We start from the raw sequence: 22,158 nt of genomic DNA, 5'->3' as shown, positions 1-22,158 counted from the left end.
AACTGTTCCTAACTGGTGGGAGCAGGATGATGGGACCCATTAGGCACCCATAAACCCCACACTCTCCTCAGAGGCTGGCGTCAGGCCCAGCCCCCACTGCTTGTTTGGAACCTGAGGTCAGTGTGTCCCGTATGTCCCCTAAACATAGGGACCATGCAGTGAGGGTACAGGGGCCAGGCCCAGTTCTGGAGCAGCGGGTACAACAGTGACGGGCCACGTCCCTCCCCTCACAGCGCGCACAGCCAGTACTCCCACTGTGGAGAGAGGAGCTGCCCAGGTGCCCTGGGAAGGGCCTCAGCCAGCTCAGGGTGTCGAGTGATGGAAGATGGTGAGAAGCCACGTGGCGAAGAACCTTGATGCTCACAAGAAGTCAGAGGTTTATGCAGGGCCATAAACAGGCACTGGGAGATGGTGGACGCAGGGGGTGGGTCAAGGCAGAGGGCAGGGTGGGCGTTCACCAGGGGCATCTGCTCCACCTTCTTGAGGTTCCCGCTGCACAGGGCATTTCACAATCTGAGCATTTTGTGTCTGTGATCCCTCGAACACACCAAGCAAATTCCCACCTCAGATCTCAGATACCGTCTTCTCTTCACCAGGGCTGCTCAAACAGCATCTCACCAGAGAGGCCACCCCATTCTCCCTAGGAGAGCCCGCTCCCCGACACCATCACCCTGTCCTCCTACCCTGCTCATGTTCTTCACAGTGCTTACCACCATCCTCAGGCATAGACCTCAGTGTGTTATCCGTCTCTCCTCCTCTCACATCAGCTCCATGAGGGCGGAGACCTGTTGCTCACAACTAGATCCCCAGCACCCACCACTGCCCGCCACACCCTGGGCACTCAGTGGATATCTGTAGGGTGGATGGGTGGGTGGGTGGATGAGTGGATGGATGGATGGATGGATGAGTGGATAAGTGGATGGATGGATGGATGGATGGATGGATGGGAGAATGAATCAATGAATGAATGAATATGAGGCCTTCTGACCCAAAAGCACTGTATGCTCTAACTCTACTCTGGGATGCAATGTACAGTTAGACCAGGTTCTCTCCAACTCAGCACTGTTGACCTTTGGGACTGGATAATTCTCTGTGGAGGGCTATCCTGTGCACTGTAGAACATTTACAATATCCCTGGACAGTAACACCCACCTGAGTTGTGACAACCAAAAATATCTCTAGACATTGCCAAATGTTTTCTGCCACCAGTTAAGAACGATTGAGTTACACCTTTACTTCCAGTAAATGATTCTTACAGCCCCCTCCCCAAGTCCCTATGGAGAGTGGCCCAATCCTCAGGTGACCTCTCACCCTTTGGGAGAGCCACAACTAGAAACCGTAGGCTTTGCTGCTGCCATTTATTGTTTTATCACATATTTACATTCCAACAGGAAACCTGTCCCACATCAACCTTTGGCCCTTTGGTTTCTCGCTGGCCAGCCTGCTCCACACCCCCAGGCACAGGCTCGAGGCCAGAGCTGGGGCTCCAGGATGTCAGACGTTCAGCAGGAGGGGCTGGTTCTCCTCATCGGAGGTGTCGCTGGGAGGGATTTCATACACGACAAACAGGGAGGAGTACAGGCAGCCCAGGAAGGACACCAGGCTGGAGAAGTACATCACCCCGTTGGCGCTGCCCACGGCCGAGGTCAGGGGCCCCAGCACCAGGGAGACCAGAATCTGGGCCAGGAAGTACTGGCAGCTCAGCAGGGAGATGTCCATGCCCATGCCCCGCCTGGTGCCGTCCGTAGTGGACCCTGCAAACTGACCCAGGAGAAGAAACACATCAGCGAGACACCGTGGCAATGGACGAGCTGACCAAGCCCCAGGTCTCCTGCAGGCCCAGGGGACCCGAGTGGCCCATGCTCAGCGGCTCACATTTTCCAGGGCCAACGTGTACAGGGAGTTCAGCCAAGAGTTTAATAATATTTGTGTTCAGAAAGATGACGACGATGAAAAGAATCCATGACTAATGGGGTGGAAGGCCTGAGCTCTCTCAGGCGCGGGCGGCACAAGGCACTTTCCCTGCTCGGAGCATCTGGTCTGTCCTCTTCCCTCTCGCCTCAGAAAAAGCACTCTGCCCGGCCCACTGGCTGCTCTGTGTTCTGGCTCATCCCCTTTCTTAACCTTTGCCACTACGATGCCTGTCACGCTCTGAAATACCCTTTCACAGTCCACACGCCTGCTCCTTTGGCCTGTTCTTTGGAGGTCCTCGTGGCCTCCAGCTCGGACACATCACTCTCCTTCCCTCCCACCTACGGCACCAGGCTGGGGGACGGTGGTAAAAACGTGGTCTTTGAGCACGGCTGCAGGAGGGACAGTGGGAGGAGGTGATGTGGGTCCCCTCTCTGCTCTCCAGAGAAGGCCACCCTGACCCAGAGGCCACCAAGGCAGCAGACTGACGCCACCCCCACAAACCGCCTCCTGTGCACCGGCGGGAGGCCAACACGGCCAGGCCCTGCATCCGGACACAGATGTGGTCACCTCTGGGATGCCCCTTCCTAGAGCAGGCTGTGTCCTCGCGGGCGCCTGCAAGGTGCCCTGAATGTGCATTGCGTGTGTCCCGGGAAACCTGTGGCTCCACTGGGGCTACAGACAGCCGGCACGGCCCGCAGGGGTGCCCCTGTGGCGAGGAGGTCACAGGAAGGCCCCGAACCAACAACCCAAGGGAGACTGAGAGGAATGTCAGTGTCTAGAAGACTCTACAGGCAACAGAGGCCCAAGCCTTCCAGTCAGCTCTGACCAAACCTGATCAGAGTGGCTCAAGGCCCTGGGTGTCCCCTCCCATGGGGCAGGGCAGGCCTTCGCCAAGAACCGGCACATTGTTTACTCGAGCAAAGGGGGCTCCGGGGCTGCAGGGAACCCACAAGGGAGACGGTGGCCACGGAGGCCAGGGCAGCACCAGTGAGCAGGGACGGTGCACCCATGCCCCTGGTCCCTTGGGTGCTGCTGGCACAGCAGTGCCGGCTGAGGCTCAGGGCACGCAGAGCTCACGCGCACGTGGTCTCAGCCTCTGCCCCGCCCTGGGGGAAGTACAGTCCTTGAGCGCGCCGCCCACCTGTGTGGCCGGGAGTCTGTCGCTGGCAGAGAGAAGGGGCTGGAGGGGGCTGCCACAGGACCCCCCAAGAAGCCTGGTCTGGCTCGCTGCAGCGCCTGGGGCTCCAGGCTGATCTGACTTTTCTTAAAAAGTATTGTGCTCAGGGCCGCCCCCAGCTGAGCTCATCAGAGACTCCACACTCCTTAAAACAACTTGGGAGGCCTTCCGGGGCCAGGCCTGGGGGAGGCGATGGAGGCCCCGACTTAAAGGGGGTGAGAAACTCAGTTATCAAGGTGGCCTTTTAATGCAGGATTTTAAAATCCCAAAGTTACTGCAAAAAGTCTATGATGGGAATGTTATTCGGCCTCTAGAAGGAAGGAAGCACTGGTGCAGGCGACAGTGTGCCTGCACCTTGAAAAGGATGCTCAGTGAGAGGAGCCAGTCAGCAGAGGCCACATGTGGCAGGATTCCACTGACACGAAGTGTCCAGAATAGGCAAATCCACACAGACGGAAAGTCAGTTTTAGTGGTTGCGGGGCTGGGAGATGGGTGGACTGGAGGGGTGATGGCTAATGGCTATGGGGTTTCCTTTCGGGATAACGAGAATGTTCTCAAATTGATTGTGGTGATGGTTGCACACTGTGAATGTACTGAACACCACTGGACTGCACACTCGAAATGGGTGAACTGTATGGTATCGTATGGTGAATTATTTCTCAATAAAGCTGTTACAGGAAATCCATGCTGAACAAAAGACCAGCATTTTCCATAAAGACAGGATCTGTATTCTTGGTTTTTCCTTTGGCCTCAGGGTCCACCATGGCTTGGCACAGCAACTGTTACTTATCCTGTTTTTATTTCAAGTTCTGATATTTTTGTCCAGCGTGGATTTTTGGCATTAATTCTCATTTTTAGAAATACTGCATTAACATATTATTGATCTTGATCGCTGAGATTTTTGTGCCCAAGGTGAGTGCCTCACTCGCCTCGCCCAAGGCCCCAGGCCAACAGGTGACCCCGAAGCCTGACAGAGGGGGACGCGAGGGGGTGGGCCTCCCTCCCACCGCCCAATTCCCCACGGGAACGGGGCAGCGATGCGGGCTGCTACCTGCTCCGGTTCGTGCTCTGCTGTTGCCGTCTTGATATTCTTAATGTTTGCACGGGGCCCCAAGTTTTCCTTCCGCACCAGCTGGCGATTGCATCCCGGCCCCAGGGACGTTGCTCAGGAGGAGTTCCCCCCACAGAAGCCGGGTGGGTGGAAGCAAGAGAAGCGGGAGCCCTTACCTTTTTGCTCTGGTAGTAGTCGCAGAGCAGGGAGTAGGGCAGGGTGCACAGAGTGGAGAATAAGATGCCGTAGGTTATGCAGAGCGACAGGACCACGTAGAGGTTCCTGGACAGGGTGGCGAGCCCGGTCCCCAGGCCGAAGGCGAGATAGGCGATGAAATACAGCGTGCGGATGCTGAGGTATTCTTCCAGCTTCTCGAGAATAGCTGCAGGCCAGAAAGGAGGGACTCAGAGTCCCTGGGCCGCCTCCTCCCGGCTGACCCTAAGGTTGGCAGGAGTGGGAGCCGGCTTGGCAGGCAGCTTGACCCAGACTGAAGACCTGCGTGGGCAGCCCAGGGAGCTGAGGGACCCCCAACGGCTCCGGGGGGCCCAAGACAGGGTGGTCCAGATGGACCAGGACCCGGGGTGGCCCCACTCACGCTGGTTCCGGCCAGGCTCCCAGGCACTGCTGCGAGTGAAGGGGTCTTTGGGTTGAAATGCCAAGGAGGCTCGGCAATTTAGAGTTTCAAGCTAAACCCTTGTGTCCCTGTGCAGATCACAGCGTGCTGTCTCCTTCATAAAACACCAACATGCCCACCCAGAGGACCCTGGGAGGGCATGGCAGCGGGAACCACACACGACACTGCTTCCCAGAATCAAATAATGGGGGGGGGGGGGCGTGCTGCTTCCCTCCGGGGGAGCCACAAACTCCAGGTGCCTGCCCACAGGCTTGCAAGTGAGAGCCAAGAAAGTCTCTCTCCTCTCGGTCTCTCCCACCTCCCTGCCCCCACCCCGTACATGATTATGGAATCAAGTACGTGGGGCTGGAACTCGCCAGGAGAGGGGAAAATGAAATAAAACAGGGCTCAGCTAACTGCAGTTCTCTAGACGAGTCCGGCCAGCAGCGTGCTTTTGGACTGCCCTGGAGCTAAGAATGGCTTTCATATTTTTTTTTTTTTTAAAGATTTTATTTTGTTTTTATTTTTTCCCCCCAAAGCCCCAGTAGATAGTTGTATGTCACAGCTGCACATCCTTCTAGCTGCTGTATGTGGGACGCGGCCTCAGCATGGCCGGAGAAGCGGTGCGTTGCTGCGCAACCGGGATCCGAACCCGGGTCGCCAGCAGCGGAGCGCGCGCACTTAACCTCCAAGCCACGGGGCCGGCCCTCATATTTTTAAATGGTTAAAAAAAAAATCAAAAGAAGAGGCCGGCCCAGTGGCGCAAGCGGTTAGGTGCGCGCGCTCCGCTGCGGCAGCCCGGGGTTCGCTGGTTCGGATCCCGGGCGCGCACCGACGCACTGCTTGGCAAGCCATGCTGTGGCGGCCTCCCATATAAAGTGGAGGAAGATGGGCACAGATGTTAGTCCAGGGCCGTCTTCCTCAGCAAAAAAAGAGGAGGATTGGCGGATGTTAGCACAGGGCTGATCTCCTCACAAAAAAAAAAAAAAAATCAAAAGAAGATTAATATTTTGTGACGTGAAAATTAAACGAAATTCAAATCCCCATGAACATAAATGAAATTTTACTGGAACTTAGCCACGCACATGGGTTTACGGCTTATCTGTGGCAGCTTCCGAGCCACAAGGGCAGCGCTGAGTCCTTCCAGAAGAGACTGTGTGGCTGCAAGTGTCTACTCTGGCCTTGTACAGACACCGTGGGCGGGCCCCTGAGATGAAACTTGCCATTGCGCCCCACCAGCCAGGTTCCCCACTGGGACGGCACCCCCATCGCCGCGTGAATTCAGCGCAGCTTCCTGTGTTCCACAGGTCACCCCGGATTCTGGCCTCGGCTCACCCACATGCTCTCGGATCTCACTCCACCTTCCCTCCCTCTGGACCAGTTGCCATGTGAATCCATGTGGGAAGGATGCACACCCGCCTTGGGGGTGGGTGCTCGTGGCGGGTCCCTGGGCCCCCACTTTGCCCTCGCTTACGGGCCTGATCCTCTGCCCAGCGGCTTCCTCAGGCCTGGAGACACACCCCATCCCCACCACAGCCCAGCACAGGGCAGTGCACCCAGCTGGCCCCCGCCAGCTTGTTGAATGACTGAAAAAAAGGCAGCACTGTCTCCCTCAAATTGGGATGTTGCGGCTGCAACTGTACAGACACAGAACTTCCCTCATTCAGCGCACCCCAGCGAGCTACCAAAGGCCACCGCATTTCCCACGAACGCCCCAACCCCGCCCGTCGCCTGGCGGCGGGTACCTGAGTAGAAGGCGGCGCTGAAGGCATAGATGCACATCCCCCAGCAGCCCGCAGTGACGCCGCTGTTGTATTTCTGATACGCCTCCGACGCGTGCGGGGCCCGGGGGTCTCCCTGAAACACCACCTCGCCCATGAAGTCCGTGTAGAAGAGCAGCATCCCCTCAAACGAGAGCCACCCTGGAGGAGGACAGCCCGTGACCCGGAGCAGTGCTGCGCGGCCCGTCCTCCGCCGGCAGGGGGCGCGTACCCACCGCCAAAGTGACACGTGACTTCTACAGATTCCAAACTTAAGAAGAAAGCACCTGCAGCTTCACCGACCGGACATACCGGTACCTCCGTTCGAATTTTGTGGGTTTCCCACCAGGCTTTCTCAAAGTAAATACAGATTCCTGTACGCACGGGCTCTGTTGGTGAAGGTTGTGTATTCTGTTCTTTCTCTGAACGCTATGGAGTGAGGAATGCTAACCCCACTCCTTCTAATGACTCGTCCTGCTGCCCACTCGCTCCTCTGCAAAGAAGATGCCTGGGGGCTCCAGCCACGGGGGAAGGGGGTCCATTTAACTGGGAGAAATACATTAGGAAGCGCAAACGTTGATACAGATCCGATTCGCTCTATTCGGGATAAAACTGTAAGGTCCATGTTAATTTCTTCTTTGGTAGAGGAAGGGGGTGGTATTTATTGGCCCTCAAACTCCAATAATTATCATGCACAACTTCCTATGCCATTTAGTATTCTTAAACAGTCCCATTTTGATGGCAGCAAGATATTTCACAATGTGGATGTACCATAATATATGTACCTCTTCTCCCATTGTTGGGCATTGTACCTTCCCCCATCCCAGTTTTTGGCCATTATAAATCATGCTGCGATAAATACCTCACAGACATATTCTTGATGAAATCTCTGATTGGGTCCTTGCAAAGAACACCAAATAGGATCACTGGGATAAAGGTAATGGACACTTAAGATTCTTGCCTTCTAGAAGGTCATTCTGATTTATGTTCCACAATGTTGAGAGCCCTAGATCACTTAACTGTGAGAGTCCAGAGAGCTTTTGGTAACGAGGATCTGGGCTCTGGGAGACCCAGATGTCTGGCCAGGGGAAGAGGTGTGCCTCTTGCCCGGAACCCCTGGTGTAATTTGGGGCTGCCTAAAGCAGGCGTCTCTCTGGCCCCATGGAGAGAAGCCCTCTGCGGCAGCCCCCACACCGAGCCCTGCCCTTGGTGGTAGTGGGGAAGCTAAATGAATGTGAGGGTGTCCTGGGGTGTGAGGCTCTGGGGCGTCCAGGAGGCCCGTGGGGCGAGAGCCCTGGGTCAGGCAGCCCGTCCCCATCATGCAGTGCCACCCAAGCAGGGACACGGACACACGGGAGGCTTGGCCAAGACTCACCCAGGAAGTGGTTGACGCAGAGGTTGCGGAGCGCCTTGGGCATGTTGCAGATGGTGAAGCAGAGGTGCCTCATGGACAGAGGCTGCGCCGACGGCTCGCTGGAGCCCGTCAGCTCGCTCTCATACTTCACGCCATTCAGCAAGATATTCGCCACCTGTAAAGGAAGCCCCCCAAAGCCTGTTGTCAGAGCACCAAACTCAGCCCTGGACACAGACACAGACACCGTGAAGGTTTGTCTTCCTGGACGGTGTTCACCGAGCACCGAGCACCACCCCAAACGAGAGAAATGACTTCAGGTTGTCTCTGCAGAGACTCGGGGCAGCTGAGAAGAGAATTTCACTTAGGGTGTGCCCGCATTGTGGATGCGAGGTGTGTGCCACAGGGAGTGAGTTAACACTTTGCCAAACATGAAATAAATTTGAAATAAAAGAAACACGGGTCAGTTCAAATCCAGACATTATGAAGTCCCTTCTCTTCCATGACAGAAGGATGTAAAGGACGTATTTCAAGGTGACTGGAGAATCTGTTCAGAATTCTCTCAGGACAGTGGGACTCCTATCTACACAGAGGTTGGGGCTGCCAGGTGAGTAGGTGCAGGGAACTGACACGCTTACCTTGGCCCTGGGCGAGGGCTCGCTGTGGGCCCAGACACCCCCACTGCCAACAGAATTGAAACTGGGACGAGTGTAAGTTAGATTTCTTTCTGGGGCTCAGGAGCACATTCCATCGACAACTACGCTCACTGACTCGGTTTGCTAACTCTGCCTGGAATGAGAAGGCGTCACGCCACAGTCGCTCTGCCTGGATTGGTGGTGCAAACAGCAGCCGGGTGAACTGACCACCGCGGAGGTTAGATGCCTCGAGAGTGAAGAAGAGACGCTGCTCTGGCTCCATGCGGAGCCTGTGCTGTTGTCAGCACCTGGATATTCCAGGTGGGAACAGAAAAAGGAAGTAAACAGCCCACGATGCTGGTTCCAAGGGCAGCCATGTCACAGAGCCTGTCACCGAGCCTGTCACCATGCTCCGGAGAAAGACTGCTAAAATTACACCCACGTCCCCACGTGAGTCCGGATGTGTTTATATTTAGCTGATGATTTTCACTTGCCTCAAAGAACCAATTCTCAAATTACACTGTTTCGAGAATGGAAACAGAAAAAAAGGATTAAAACAAGATTTTCAGCCATACCTAAAGAACTGTATCTAGAAGCCAGTCTGAATTTTTCAAAACAGCATAGAATGACCCAGTATTGACTGAAGGCCTGACTAACTGCCCTGGTGTCATGAAGAATGAGGATAACATCCTTGACTTGAGAAATTAGAGAAATCTCTTTCCTTTGCCAGTAACGGGATTTCCTAACTCTCCAGTGATTTTTGGTTCTTCAAACCCTTCCATATCTGAGCTCATGAGACATCCCGGATGCTGCCCTGCAAGGACGCATGCACCTTTCAGCCTCCTTCCTCGAGTGGGACAACAGTCACACGAGGAGAGGATGGAAATCGCATCAAGATGAACCAGAGAAAAGCAAAGGAGACGCCCAGTCATGCTAAAAAATTTAACAGTGAAGAGAAAATGAAATGTCTCCAGTTAATCTCCACTAAATCAGGGGTCTTCCCCGGCACGGAGAAGGGGCGCCTGACTGAGGGCCCGGCCGTCGGGGGGCCCGTGTGGGTCAGGACGGGTGGGCCATGCCGGGGGTTACTTCACGGGGAGACACAGCCCAGGCAGGCGTGTCCCCGGGGCTGCGCCTCTAGGTCACCAGCCTTCAGAACGGCCTCGCGGGGGGCCCGTGCGGGTTGACAGGGTTTTGTAGGAGTCCTGCTGGAGAAACTGCAGGTTCCTACGGAAATTCTCTCTCATCTTATAACTGTCCTCAGAGGCAGGCCACGGAACTCTTACGTCTACTCTAAATGAGAGAATAACCTTTCCTTTATTCAAACTACCTCTTCAAGATCACGAACGCGGAAAGCTGCTAAAATCTCAAATACCAGTTCGTGGCCTTTCAGCCAGTCCGATGTACACCACATTCAACACAAACAGCCTTCTGGAAGGGTCTTTGCCTTCACAGAACATGTCACTGCCCTTTAGAATCCAGAGTTTTGACAGCTTCTGGGATGGTTAGCTAGGGGCACACACTGGGGGGGAGGGGGGCGGGTCCCAGAAGTGTCTGCCAGGGTTTACGTTTTGTTTTCATCTTTCAGGAAGACTTAGATTGTTGGCACCAGGTTCATGGCCAAAATGGGCTGTGGACATTGCGGGAGAATATTAGAAATGACAGAAATGTACATGATGTTTGTAACAATTGTAACAAACTCACTACAGGAATGTTCCGGCCTGAATTACCTTTGGGTAAACATAACAGGGCTTTAAAGATCCGTCCCTTTAACTGCGGCCAGTGCGTTAAACCAGTGATTGGTACCTAACAGATGCCCTGGACTCGCCCACCTGTGGGCTCACGTGGGGCCCAGAAGGTGTTGACGGGCATGAAGGTGAGGCTTGTCTATCTAGATCCAAGCACTTTCTGATAACTCCGGGATGGGCCGGAAATTTCCCTCCAGACAGACGTCCCTCTTTGTCATCTAATTGACAAGGGGGCACAACGCATGGTGACCTCTGACCCTTGGCTCCCCCAACATTTGCTTTTACCTGTTGACTGAAGGTCACGTTCCTTCTCCTGCTGGTTTCGGGACCGCCTCCTCCGGCCACATCCGGGATGGCCAAGGTCTGGGGTCTCTTCAGGATCCCGGACGCCCGCGGCTTGGAGGTGTCCAGGGAGCCCACCCTGAGGACATCTCCATCGGGGCCAGCAGCCAGGGCCACTTCCCGCCTCTCCCCGAGGCTGCGGTCCTGTCGGTAGAAGCTGTCGGGGGCCCGGGGGAAGCTGACGCTGATGGCCTGCCTCGGGACGCTGCCCGGGATGGCCAAGTAGTTGTCGTGGCCGCCTGTGAAGCAGTCGATGAGGACACTGTCTATGTTGGAGGTGGCGAAGGACGAGGCGAACTCATTGATCCCCGTCAGGGAGCTGTCCCTGCTGATGAAGCTGCCGTACTTGGGCGTGAGTGGGCTGAGCGGGGAGATGGGGCTGGAGAAGCTGGCGTACAGGCTGGTGGCCGTGTGGCAGGGCAGGGTCTGGCCAGCACCCTCCTCGCACAGGACGGGCGGGGAAGGAGGCAGCGGGAGGCTGGGGCTCTTCATGGCCGTCCTCTTCTCGCCCGGGGGCCGCAGGGGTCTCTCGGGGATGCTGACCAGGGTCAGGACGGTGGTGATGCTCAGGGTGACCGCGGTGAAGATGTAAATGACCCGCAGCTGCCCGCCCAGGGCTCGCCCGAAGCTCGTTTTATCCCAGTGGATGCCCCCGACCACATATCCGAACCCTCCTCCGAGGCCTGGGGGAGAAGCAGGGTTGAGATTCCCTCCACAGGCCGGAAGAAAGCCCTGAAGGAGAGTGGTCCCGTTTCTTACTCAAGTTGCTAAATCTACTCCGAGGACCCAGATGTACTATCTGTCTCACCTAATCCCCAACAAAAATGAGAAGGAGAATGGGATTCCCAGGGGGATTCCCTGGGGGACCCCTCTCCTGCCCCTGAGGGCCGCCTGCCAGGCCTGGCTCCAGAGCAAGTAGCATGCTGACCACCTGCCCACAGTTCGTTCTTACACACAGCCTGTCAGGAATATGGAAAGTGAACGTCTACACGGCGAAACAACTCCCCTTGGAGCCCCACCCCCCCCAGCTTCGGGTCTCATCTCCCACACACGGACCACCGAGTGTGCATGCGGGGAGTCACGAGGCTGCTCAGTGTTGCTCGCCTGATGACATCATCCTTGAGCACAACCATCATTAGGAGAGTCACCTCTCATGGTGACCAAGGCTGGCCCTGCCCTGGTGGCCAGCTCTCCGGGTGAGCGTGACATTGGAAAACAATAGGCTGCAATGGCCGATTGGTTCACGTACCACAACGTAAAAACGTGGGCCATGCCACATCGCACCTGGGCAGCAGCAAGGACACACTTACCTCCCCAAAGTGCTGTTTCCTCCAGCCCAGCTTTGTGCTTCCAGTGGCAAGAGCAAGGCCAGGCTGTGATGTCTCCCCCCGCCCAGCGCCCGGGGGCACACCCAGCCCCCTTCGCTGCTAGTCATGGACCTGGTGTGTCATTTTATTCCGAGTTCAGCTCTATTTTGACCAGTCTACTGGTTGGGAGGCAGGTTCTCTCTGTTTACTCCTGGTGGTGAAGAGGAACCCGCATCCAACCAGCAGCTGCCTGTGGCTGCCCTCCGCTCCGGGGAGAACCAGCCACACTGGGGGTTTGCCTTTTACACAGTAACTTCTGTGGAAAGGCCTGGGCTTCAGGCACATTCAGCTCAACCTTCTACGTGTCCCTAAGGTGTGGCACGACCCTCAATCCATTTAGTGGTGTTACCGTAGAACTTCCTCATTTGTCCCAGACTCTCCTTACGGGGCTTTTGATTCACATCCCCCACTCCTTTTGTTATTCTTAACTTCCCACATCCATGGTTCTAATTAACTGCTCCCCACCCCTTTTGAAGACACAACTGCTGTTTTGTGACCCTTAAGTAAGGTCAGATTTGAGATGAACCTTATTAATCATTTTTCTTAAATGATCGAAGTGATATATTCTCACAGGAAAGAAACTATACATCAACTCAACAGCAAAAAAACAAACAACCTAATTCAAAAGGACTTGCATAGACGTTTCTCCAAAGAAGATTTATGAATCTCCGATAAGCACATGAAAAGATGCTCAACATCACTAGGCATAGGGGAAATGCAAATCAAAACTACAATGAGGTACGACCTCACACCCATCAGGATGACTAGTATCAAAAAACCAGAAAACAAGTCTTGAGAAATTGGAACCCTTGTGCACTGTTGGTGGGAATATAAAAATGATATAGCCACTGTGGAAAACAGTATGGAGGTTCCCCAAAAAATTAAAAATAGAATTACCACATAATCCAGCAATTCCACTTCTCGGTATATACCCAAAATAACTGAAAGCAGGGTCTCAAAGACGTGTTTGCACATGTTCACAGCAGCGTTATTCACAATAGCAAAAATGTGGCAGCAACCCAAGCGTCCATCCACAGGTGAACAGATAAACAAAATGTAGTATAAACATAGAATGGAATATTATTATTCAGCCTCAAAAATGAAGCAAATTCTGACACATGCTACAACATGGATGAACCTTGTGATCATTATGCTAAATGAAATAAGCCAGTCACAAAAAGACAAAACTGTATGATTCCACTCATATAAGATACTTAGAATAGTCAAACCATAGGGACAGAAAGTAGAATGGTGGGCGCCCAGGGCTGGGGGGAGGGGAGAAGGGGGAGTTATTATTTAATGGTTATAGAGTTTCAGTTTTACAAGATGAAAAGAGTTATGGGGATGGATGGTGGTGATGGCTGCACAACAATGTCCATGTACTTAATACTACTGAACTCTACACTTAAAAATGGTTAAGATGGTAAATTTTGTGTATGTGTATTTTAACACAATAAAAAATTAGAAACAATACAAAATAGAAACAATAGAAGAGTATAAGGTAAAAAACTAAGTCCTTCCTCCTACCCTCCAAACCCCAGCACTGGCCTGGCTGAGACCAGGCAGAAGTTCCCTGGGCCCACATCCACTTATGAGTGTGAATACAGAGAGATGAACAATGGCATTTTCTAGTAGACGCGACTGAGGCTTGGAGAGGCCCAAAGTCCCATAATTATCAGGAGTAAAAGCCCACCACGGATTCAGGCTTTCAGATCCCAGAGCCCGTGCCCTTACCCGCTGGGTCACCCAGCCTCTTCATACAGGTCCAGCATGTGTCTTGTTACGTCTTTCCCTCGGTTTTTTAGAAATCTTTTCCATTGTTATTTTAAATGGGATTGTTTTCTTCCCTTTTATTTTGTTACAAGCTGTGTTTTATGTAGGAGTGCTAGAAGTGTTTTGATATAAATACTTTGATAACCAAACACCATACTGAATTCTCTTACTGTTTTGCAGTTGATTCTTCTGAAGTTTTCACACTTATAGTCACAGAGGCCATTGGTGACAATGCTCACCCTGCACACATCTGGTTTATTTTGACCGTCTAATTGCACAGGCTCCGTGGGGCTCCTGCCTCATTCCTGACTTTGACAGAACGTTTCTCATGTTTGGCATTAAGCACAACATAGGTTTGTGTGTGTGTATAGTAGTGTGCATGTGTATACATACACATATGCACAGTTGATTCTTATTATTTGTGGATTCCATATTTGCGAATTTACCTACTCACTAAAATTGATTTGTAACAGTCATTCACAGATACGTGCAGAGCAGCAAAAATTGTGAGTTGCCTGACACACACGGTCCCAGCTGAGGTTTTTCAAGGTGATGTTCTGCCTTCTGGTTTCAACTCTCATACTGTAAACAACCATCCTTTTTGTAGTCTATATGGCATCATATTTTTGCATTTTTGTGCTTTTTTTGGTGACATTGTTGTTTAAAATGGTCCCCAAGTGTAGTGCCCCAAGTGTACTGCTGTCTAGTGTTCCTAAGTGTGCCTGATGTGCCTTATGGAGAAAATACATATGGTGGATAAGCTTTGTTCAGCCCTGAGTTATAGTGCTGTTGGCTGTGAGTTCAATGCTAATGGATCAATGATATATATTAAATAAGGTGTCTTTAAACAGAAACATGTAAGACGAGGTTATGTATTGATCAGTTGATGAAAATGTTGTGACCAGAGGTTTGCAGGATCCTAACCCTGTATTTCTCCTTGGGGCAATGATTCTGTATTGGCTAAATCAGGGTTTGTGGCAACTCTGTAGAACAAAACTACATGAATAACGAGAATCAACTATATATAACACTATACATATATAGTTATATACACGTATATACACAGTCACGGGCCACATAAGGACGTTTCAGTCAATGATGGACCCCATATACAGTGGTGGTCCCACAAGATTAGTACCATAGTGCCTAGGTGTGTTGTAGGCTATAACATCTAGGTTTGTGTAAGTACTGTAGGGGAGGAAGACATTTTCCTCTACCCTTCTAGGTTCTTCTGGCTGGTCTAAGAATTAAATTGACATGAGACAGATTAACAGGAGAAAAACAAACAAAAGTTTAATAACATGTATACATGCGAGAAATCCAGGAGAAGTGAGTAACTCACCAAATCCTCAGCTAAAAAGAAAAGAAGATGTTGGGAGTGAGGAGAGTCAAGGACTTCAAAGCAAAGGAAGGCAATTCACAGGTAGGTGAAAAGGAGCAAGCATTTGGAAAACAGGTGTTTGGCCACACAGAAACAAAAGAACACAGAGGGGAGCCCAACCAACAGGCTTTTCTAGGTTCCTCCCTGTCCACCACCTAGCTCATGTTATGCTAAGGTGATAGCTCGCTTCCTGAGACAGGTTTTTTCATCTGAATTCTTTTAGGCAGTTAAGGGGGAGGTAACAAGAAAAACTTTCGGAGTCTTTTGTTTCTTAAAAATAATCAGCCTAAAATAATCCTCATAATAAAGAGACACACTTTGGGGGACAAATTTTGTTCCCCTTCAGGACACTCTGTGATGTTCACACAAGGATGAAAGTGCCTAATGATGCATTTCTCAGAAGGCATCCCTGTCATTAAGCTGTGCATGACTATATACGTACATATATATCAGAAATATATATTATTATTGTTGTTGATATATATTGTTTGAGACATACCTTTTCATTCGCTTCAGTGTTCATCCACGTGTTTGAATTTTATCCACTTATTTTTTAGATCAGGGCGTGAGGAAGGGACTTGAAAGTGCACGCAGCGAAAGCCGCAGCCCTGTAGGCACGGCTCGGCACCTGGATGGAGACTCACCTGCCAGGAGGGCATGGATGTTCAGGCCCCGGTCCTGGTCGGCGGGGCTGCACACGTCCATCATGTAGGCGTGGCTGGGGTTGTCTGCCGAATCGGCACTGAAGTCCATCAGCACCACCCCGCACACGGTGAGGAGGATGCCCCACTTGTGGTTGTTGGCTGTGTCAGCCAGCGCAGCGCCGATGTCCCTGCCGTTGAGCAAGAGCGAGAGGCCCAGCAACGCCCCTGGGGACAGAGAAACAGAGTCACCCAGAGGAAACACAGACCAGCTCTGCCCCCGGCAGCCCACAACGTAGGTCTAGAATCTTTAGGGCCCCAAGAATTCCTTTTTAATCAAACTTCAAGCAGAGCCCATTGGAAAGGTCACCTGCAGACTCACCATATTATTATTATTATTTTTTGTGATTGATCAGGGTTTTTATTTCATCAAGCAGAGCAGGAATGACATAAACTTTATTGACTCGTTTCTAAGAAAGGATCCACGTGATATAGCCTCACGGTTAACTCAGGCGGGGTGTGGGCTCCTCCCTCCACCACACCAGTGACATTATCTGTGTAATCGCTTTGGTCAACACTTAGACTTTCCTAAGAGGAAGCAGTTGGGGCCTTTTTTCTTTTTTCCACTTTATTTCAATTCCAGAACGACAGACCTATAGCCAGGACAAGAATGAAAGGGCGTCTCCTTCCAAACCTTGAGGTACATCGGTCACTCCAGGCACCGAGCAGTGGCTGCAGTAGGAATCCTGAAACAGAGCAGGCCAGCGGTCATGGCAGGGGCCCCACAGCACATGGGGCCGAACCTTGAAACAGCCTCATCACGTCCCTGAAACACCTGCCCTCAAATGCCCCCAGGGCATCACAGCATAAGGTGATGAAACTCAGAGGGAACAAGGAAACCCCAAGCTAGAAAACAAAGGATAAACAGACTCTTAGAGTCACTCAGCTCCTCCTTAAATTTCCTACGTAGGCCCCTGTAAGACCCAAGCAGCCATGACCTTCCTCGGGAATCCAAGACATTCCAGGACCTCCCACCCCAAACCGCATCAAGCTTTATTGCTTGGATCCTCCACTGAGAGCTCGGCACAAGATGGTGGTAACCCTCGGGGTCTGCTAAATTCCTGTTCTGTAGTCCGGGTTAGATAAAGTCACTTAAAATATGGAGTATGTCCGGCCATACCAGTGTTGTCCTACAGCGCCATGCTAATGAGTGGAACTTAACTCTTGCTCCTCCCTTGTCCCCTGGGGACCCTCAAGCTGCTTCAACCGAGGCTTCCAGAGGTTTCCAGAGGCCATCCACCATAGCGGCTGAGCTGGGGCTCACCGAGGATGGGGCTGATGAACCACACCAGACTGTAGAGCTGGTCAGGCAGGCCCATCTGGAGGAGCACAGGGGTCACGTACGCCGTCTCCATGGCGTAGCTGAACTCGATGCCAAAGAGAATGCAGCCGTTGAAAAGCAGCTCCCGGAAGGACCTCTGGGGGTGCAGGTCCCCAAAGTCCACCAGGTCGATAGGACATGGGGTATTGGGGGGCGGGGGTGGGGAGGGGCGAATGCACTTCCTCCTCTTGGGGTGTCGTTTGAAGTTGTTGGCCCGGTGGCTGATGTGCCGGGTCACTGGCCCTGAGTAGCTCGAGACCTGAGACCTCCACAAGTCCTGAGGAGCCAAACCGGGGAAGAGGGCCTCTCCAGGAGGGGTGCTGCTCGCCGGGGGGATCATCGTAGGGGGGGCGGGTGGGTGTTCCTGTGGGGAAAGCCCATTAGAGCCCCAGTTACTCACCGGGGGGCCGCCACCAAGAGAGGTCATTTTTCCAGGTGGCTTCCCCCTCCCCTGATGGGCACCCGCTCACTCTTTTCACGTGGGGAAAGTTGAGTGCATGTTGGGGAACTCTCAGAGTCAGACACCATGCCCCGAAAGTTGAGCCTACTCTTTGTGGGTGATGTTACCAGGCCTCATTCTCGTGTCAGTGCAGCCCATCTGCCCAGGAGACCAAAGCCGGATGCTCTCTCTCTGCTTGGAGAGAGGACCCCCAGTCCTTCTGGTTCCCACACTAAAACTCAAAGTGACTGTTCCCCAAACAGGTTCCATCAGGAGGGCTGGGCAAAGAACCTCCTGGGAAGTGGAACAGCCAAGAGCTCTATGGCGGCTCTTAGCCCAGAGGACACCAGGCTGCAGGACCTGCGGCCCATTTCCAGGGCTAGTTTTGCCCTTTCCCTGCAGGTCCCAGGGGAGCAGACAGGAGGGGAGACCAGTGTGGGACAGGACCCACCGACAGGTAGTGCCCGTGCACAGTTAGGGGACAGCCCGTCCTTCACAGGATGGACAGTCACAGCGGTCACCTGGCCTAATACTATGTTCCCTCCTCATGGTAGGCCGGGGGGGTGGAAATCCTTGTCTGAAAGCAGCTGAATGAGTTTAACTCAAGTCCTTTCCTTTCAGCTTCAACTGGATGAGTGACTTTTCAGTCAATTCAGGAGAACTGAGACTTTTATAGTGTTTGAAAATGCTCTCTTTAAAGAAATAAACCAAACTCCCTGAATCCTGCATGTCACAGATGTCACACTGAATAGGGAAACAGTTTACCAAAAAAAAAAAAGAGAGAGAGGGACAAAAAGAACCAGGGAGGGGTGAGAAATAAATTTTCCCCCATCTTCAAATTGTTTTTTGGAGCAATTCTCACCATGCCTACACCTTGAGTAGGGAATTAGCAGGCGTGCAGGCCTTCACAGACACTCCCCACCTCTGTCTCTCTCCCCACCACTCCCCACCTTCACAGACACTCCACACTTTTGTCCCCCCACCCTGGGGTTTGCGATCTGCACCCCTCAGTGACCTGTTCCTGGGCGTCCAACTGTTTCTCACTGCTTTGAAATTAACCTAGATTGTAAATATTAAGTGAATGGATTCTAGTATGTTGTCCTGTGTGTGTTAGCCAATGTCAATTTCACTAAGCACAGGGAGAGGAAAGCTACTAAGGTCAGAGGGAAAGAGGCAGATAAAAACGTAAGAGAGGAGGTTCTAGGGCTCGGTTTGGCCTCTCTGACAGCTCCGGATCTGCCTCACAAAATAGCAACTGCCTAAATTTCCTTTGAAGTCCTTCCTGAGAAGTAGGCCCCAACCCAGAGACAAGGTTTCCAACATTGATAGATTTCCTGACAAGGATACTTGTTATTTACCAAGATAAACATGATAGGCTGTCTTTCAAAATTCGTTTTAAGCTTTAGAAATGAGGACCTTATTTCTGACATTAACTTACCATACCACCTTCTATCACGCTATTGCTGGTTGATAACGTCTTTATGAATGACTCTGAAATCCCTCATCACTCCAGATTTGTATCCCAAACTCGCCCACTACCCTACACATTCAGGAATTGTCTTCCTTCTCATCAGAAGACACCAGTGGTGGAAATCATTTGATCTATAGATGCCCCAGCAGGATTCAAAACACTGTGTTAGTCCAGCAACCCGTCCATCCATCTACCCATCCACCCATACTCCCACCTACCCATCCACCCACATATCCAGCCACCCATCCTCTAATCTACCCATCTATCCATCCACCCTTCCAAACATCCATCCATCCATCCATCCATTCATCCATTCCTCACTCAATTATCTACCCATTCACCCTTCCACCCATCCATTTACCCACCTACTCACCCATCCTCCCATTCAGCTGAGTACTGAGTACCAAGACACCGAGGTCATAGAGATAAAAGAAAGAAATAATTCTCGCCCTTGGGTTGGGTGAAAAAGTAAAGGAAAGGCATTCAAAACAGTGGGAACCACCTGTGTAAAGGAGATATGTGCAACAGTCAGGCACAATGGCAGCGTGGTGAGAGATGAAGCCAACAGGAAGGGATTAGCTGATCAGGAAGGGCCTTGAAGGCTTGCTAAGAGATGAATTTCATACCGAGGTGACAGGCATTGACATAACCAGAGCCTCAGTCTGCTCTCACTTCTATAAATGGCTTATCTTGTGACCTTAGAAAAATCCCGTGCTCTCCTCTAAAACAAGAACAGACGTACTTAAGAACTATGTAGGCAAGTAATGCTTCATAAAAATGTAAATTATTTATTAAGAGTAAATCAAGATTAAAATTTATAAAAAGCTAAGCTCCTCATTTATGTTCCTCGCTGGTCTAGCTCAGGCCCTTGTACACACTAAATACTCCAGAAAACTCTGTGCATTGGCTGATCTTGCCCCTTTAAAAACCCAGGTGGCTGTTAGCATTCCCTGGAGCTTCATTCATTAAGAGGACAGAAATAGAGTGCCAGTTGGAACACCACATAATAAGATTGTTTCCTTAAAAGTCAGAAGGAAGACCTTCAGCACAGGTGTGCTGGAGAGCTTGACCTGACTACCTGCCCACTGGAAGCCCCACCTCCACCGCAGCGGCCAACTTCCTCTGTGCCTCCACCCGCCCCTCCATCGCCCCTTCAGGCACACAGCAACTCAGCCTCTCTTTCCTACCAGCATTTTACTCCCATGAAGTGAACTTGAGTGCATGTGCATTAGAAACCTTCCCTTTAATTTTGGAACGAAGAACCGTGGGCCCACTGAGGAAGAATTTCAGATTGAAACACCATATGGTGGAAGCATATTTTTGAAAAGGGGAATGTTTTTGACCCTATTTAAAATGGCCTATGTAGACAGCCAATGACTCTATCTGTGATGTGACGATTTCAACATCACCTGCCTGCCCCCACCCCCCCAGCTTTAAAACACAGCCTGCAGCCTGTTCTAGGAAAACTGAGACCCTCACACCCCCATCTCACCCCTCCAGAATCTAAACCTGAGCTTGAAAAAAGTCTTCACTAAGGGTCACCTTCAAATCTGTGGATCAGTATTACCATTTCTATTTTAAAAATACATTTATTAAAAGCTGTCCATGAAAAATTATTCTATGAAGAATGTTTAAAATCCATTTTAAATGTTACAAAAAACGAAAGTAAAATTTAAAATAATGAGAGAATTTTAATACACTCATACAAACATTCACCAGATCATCTTTATCACACTATATGACGATTTATTCAGTCAGAAGAAAATGCACATACCCCTGGACCCCCAAAAGCTATATGCCGGGCCCACTGTGCTTTTGAAAAGAGGGGATGTTTCAAGTAACGAATCCCTCAAACTGTGTTATGGGAAGATTAAGCGGCAAATGCTTAATAAAAATAAACAATGTCCGTGTAACTTGAATGCTTAAAATTATCTTACTATGAGCCAAAATCACTTCCTCATTTCTTTCTCCTCTTCTTTATATGAAACCAGGCTTCCCACCACAGGGTCACGCATGGCCAATCCCTCCTCCACTCCTCCTTCTACCAATTCTCAGAGTTAATACTTCAAGGAAATCTTCCCTGACCAGTAAAGGGCTCTGTGGATGTGAGGGGATGTATTTAATAAGCTAGTTACTAAATTGTGGCCCATTTCTCACTTTTGATCCCCAAAATTTGGCCCCTACCTGACGGGCAATTGATCCTGAAAGCCCTGGTCAGGCGCACACTGAACTTGGGTTTCCTCAGCACCCGACTCTACTTCCCTATAAAAGCTGAAAAACGTCAACATTATGGTAATCCCGGAAATAATGTGAAAAGTTGTCCAGGACAGAATGAACTGAATCGCTTATAAGCCTCTTATTTCAACCTCAGCATGTTCCCCTTGGCTGGTGACTCAAGAAAGCAGAAACCCCGGCATGTGAGAGAGCTGACACCATGAGCCCTGGCCACCAAGAGCGTTCAGCCTCAGGCGAGAGGTGAACCGGAAGCTGACGACACCTGCCCAGGTGACCGGAGAACAGGCCCCCGGCACCCGTAAGCACAGCGTAAGCCTGGGCGAATTCCAGCGTTTAATCTCCTTCCCAGCCAGGGTGAAATACATCTGTCACCCAACTGCTACCCTCCTTTGGGCCGGAGGGTTCCGCACTCAGGGGGCGAGACGGGGGCTCCCTTTACAGTTCAACTAATTAGACATCCAAGAAGAACAAAGGTCTCCGTGCCAACCTCCGGCCCCGATCTTGGCACTCTGATCACCCCGGGGCCTAAGCCGCGTCGCTCCCGGCACACAGCCGGGGGGCTGTGCAGAGGGCGCAGGAGGAAAGGAGGGTACCTGTGGTGCGAGCCAGGAGGCATCCCTTTCCGAGGCCGGGCTCCTGCCTGCCCCGCGCGCAGCTCGGGTCCCGGCCCGGCCGCCCCCGGCCCGCCGCTGCTGCTGCAGCATCACCCTGCGGCGCGGGGCCGTGACGTCACGGCCGCATCCTCGCCGCCCGCGCCCGGCACCCGCAGAGCATCCTTAAAGCGGCACCGCCCGGCCGGGCGGAGGCGCTGGAGCCCGCGCCGGCCCCGCCGGCCGCGCGTCCTCCGGACCTCCAAAGGCCCGCAGGGTCTGCAACGAA

General features: G+C 51.9%; 1 protein-coding gene across 3 annotated transcripts; it reads right to left on the bottom strand.

Moving 5' to 3' along the window:
• Positions 1 to 1,346: 1,346 nt before the first annotated feature.
• On the bottom strand, positions 1,347 to 21,940 carry SLC45A1 (solute carrier family 45 member 1). Of its 3 annotated transcripts, none has more exons than XM_058552808.1 (9): positions 21,873 to 21,940; positions 17,078 to 17,498; positions 16,407 to 16,499; positions 15,757 to 15,981; positions 10,535 to 11,274; positions 7,891 to 8,044; positions 6,501 to 6,677; positions 4,319 to 4,524; positions 1,347 to 1,761 (listed from the first exon to the last, which is right to left on the bottom strand). In XM_058552808.1, the coding sequence occupies exons 2-9, from the start codon at positions 17,472 to 17,474 to the stop codon at positions 1,495 to 1,497; spliced, it is 2,259 nt and encodes a 752-aa protein (XP_058408791.1). In that variant the 5' UTR covers positions 17,475 to 17,498; positions 21,873 to 21,940; the 3' UTR covers positions 1,347 to 1,494. The 3 variants fall into 3 exon arrangements, with proteins under 3 accessions (XP_058408791.1, XP_058408794.1, XP_058408793.1); XM_058552810.1 differs by having other exon boundaries at positions 1,493 to 1,761; positions 6,501 to 6,612; positions 21,873 to 21,932; XM_058552811.1 differs by lacking the exon at positions 6,501 to 6,677 and having other exon boundaries at positions 21,873 to 21,932.
• Between the last annotated feature and the right edge of the window lie 218 nt (positions 21,941 to 22,158).

The sequence above is a fragment of the Diceros bicornis genome, chromosome 13, assembly GCF_020826845.1.
Source record: "Diceros bicornis minor isolate mBicDic1 chromosome 13, mDicBic1.mat.cur, whole genome shotgun sequence".
Lineage (NCBI taxonomy): Eukaryota > Metazoa > Chordata > Mammalia > Perissodactyla > Rhinocerotidae > Diceros > Diceros bicornis.
This window is presented reverse-complemented; position numbering and strand designations above follow the sequence as displayed.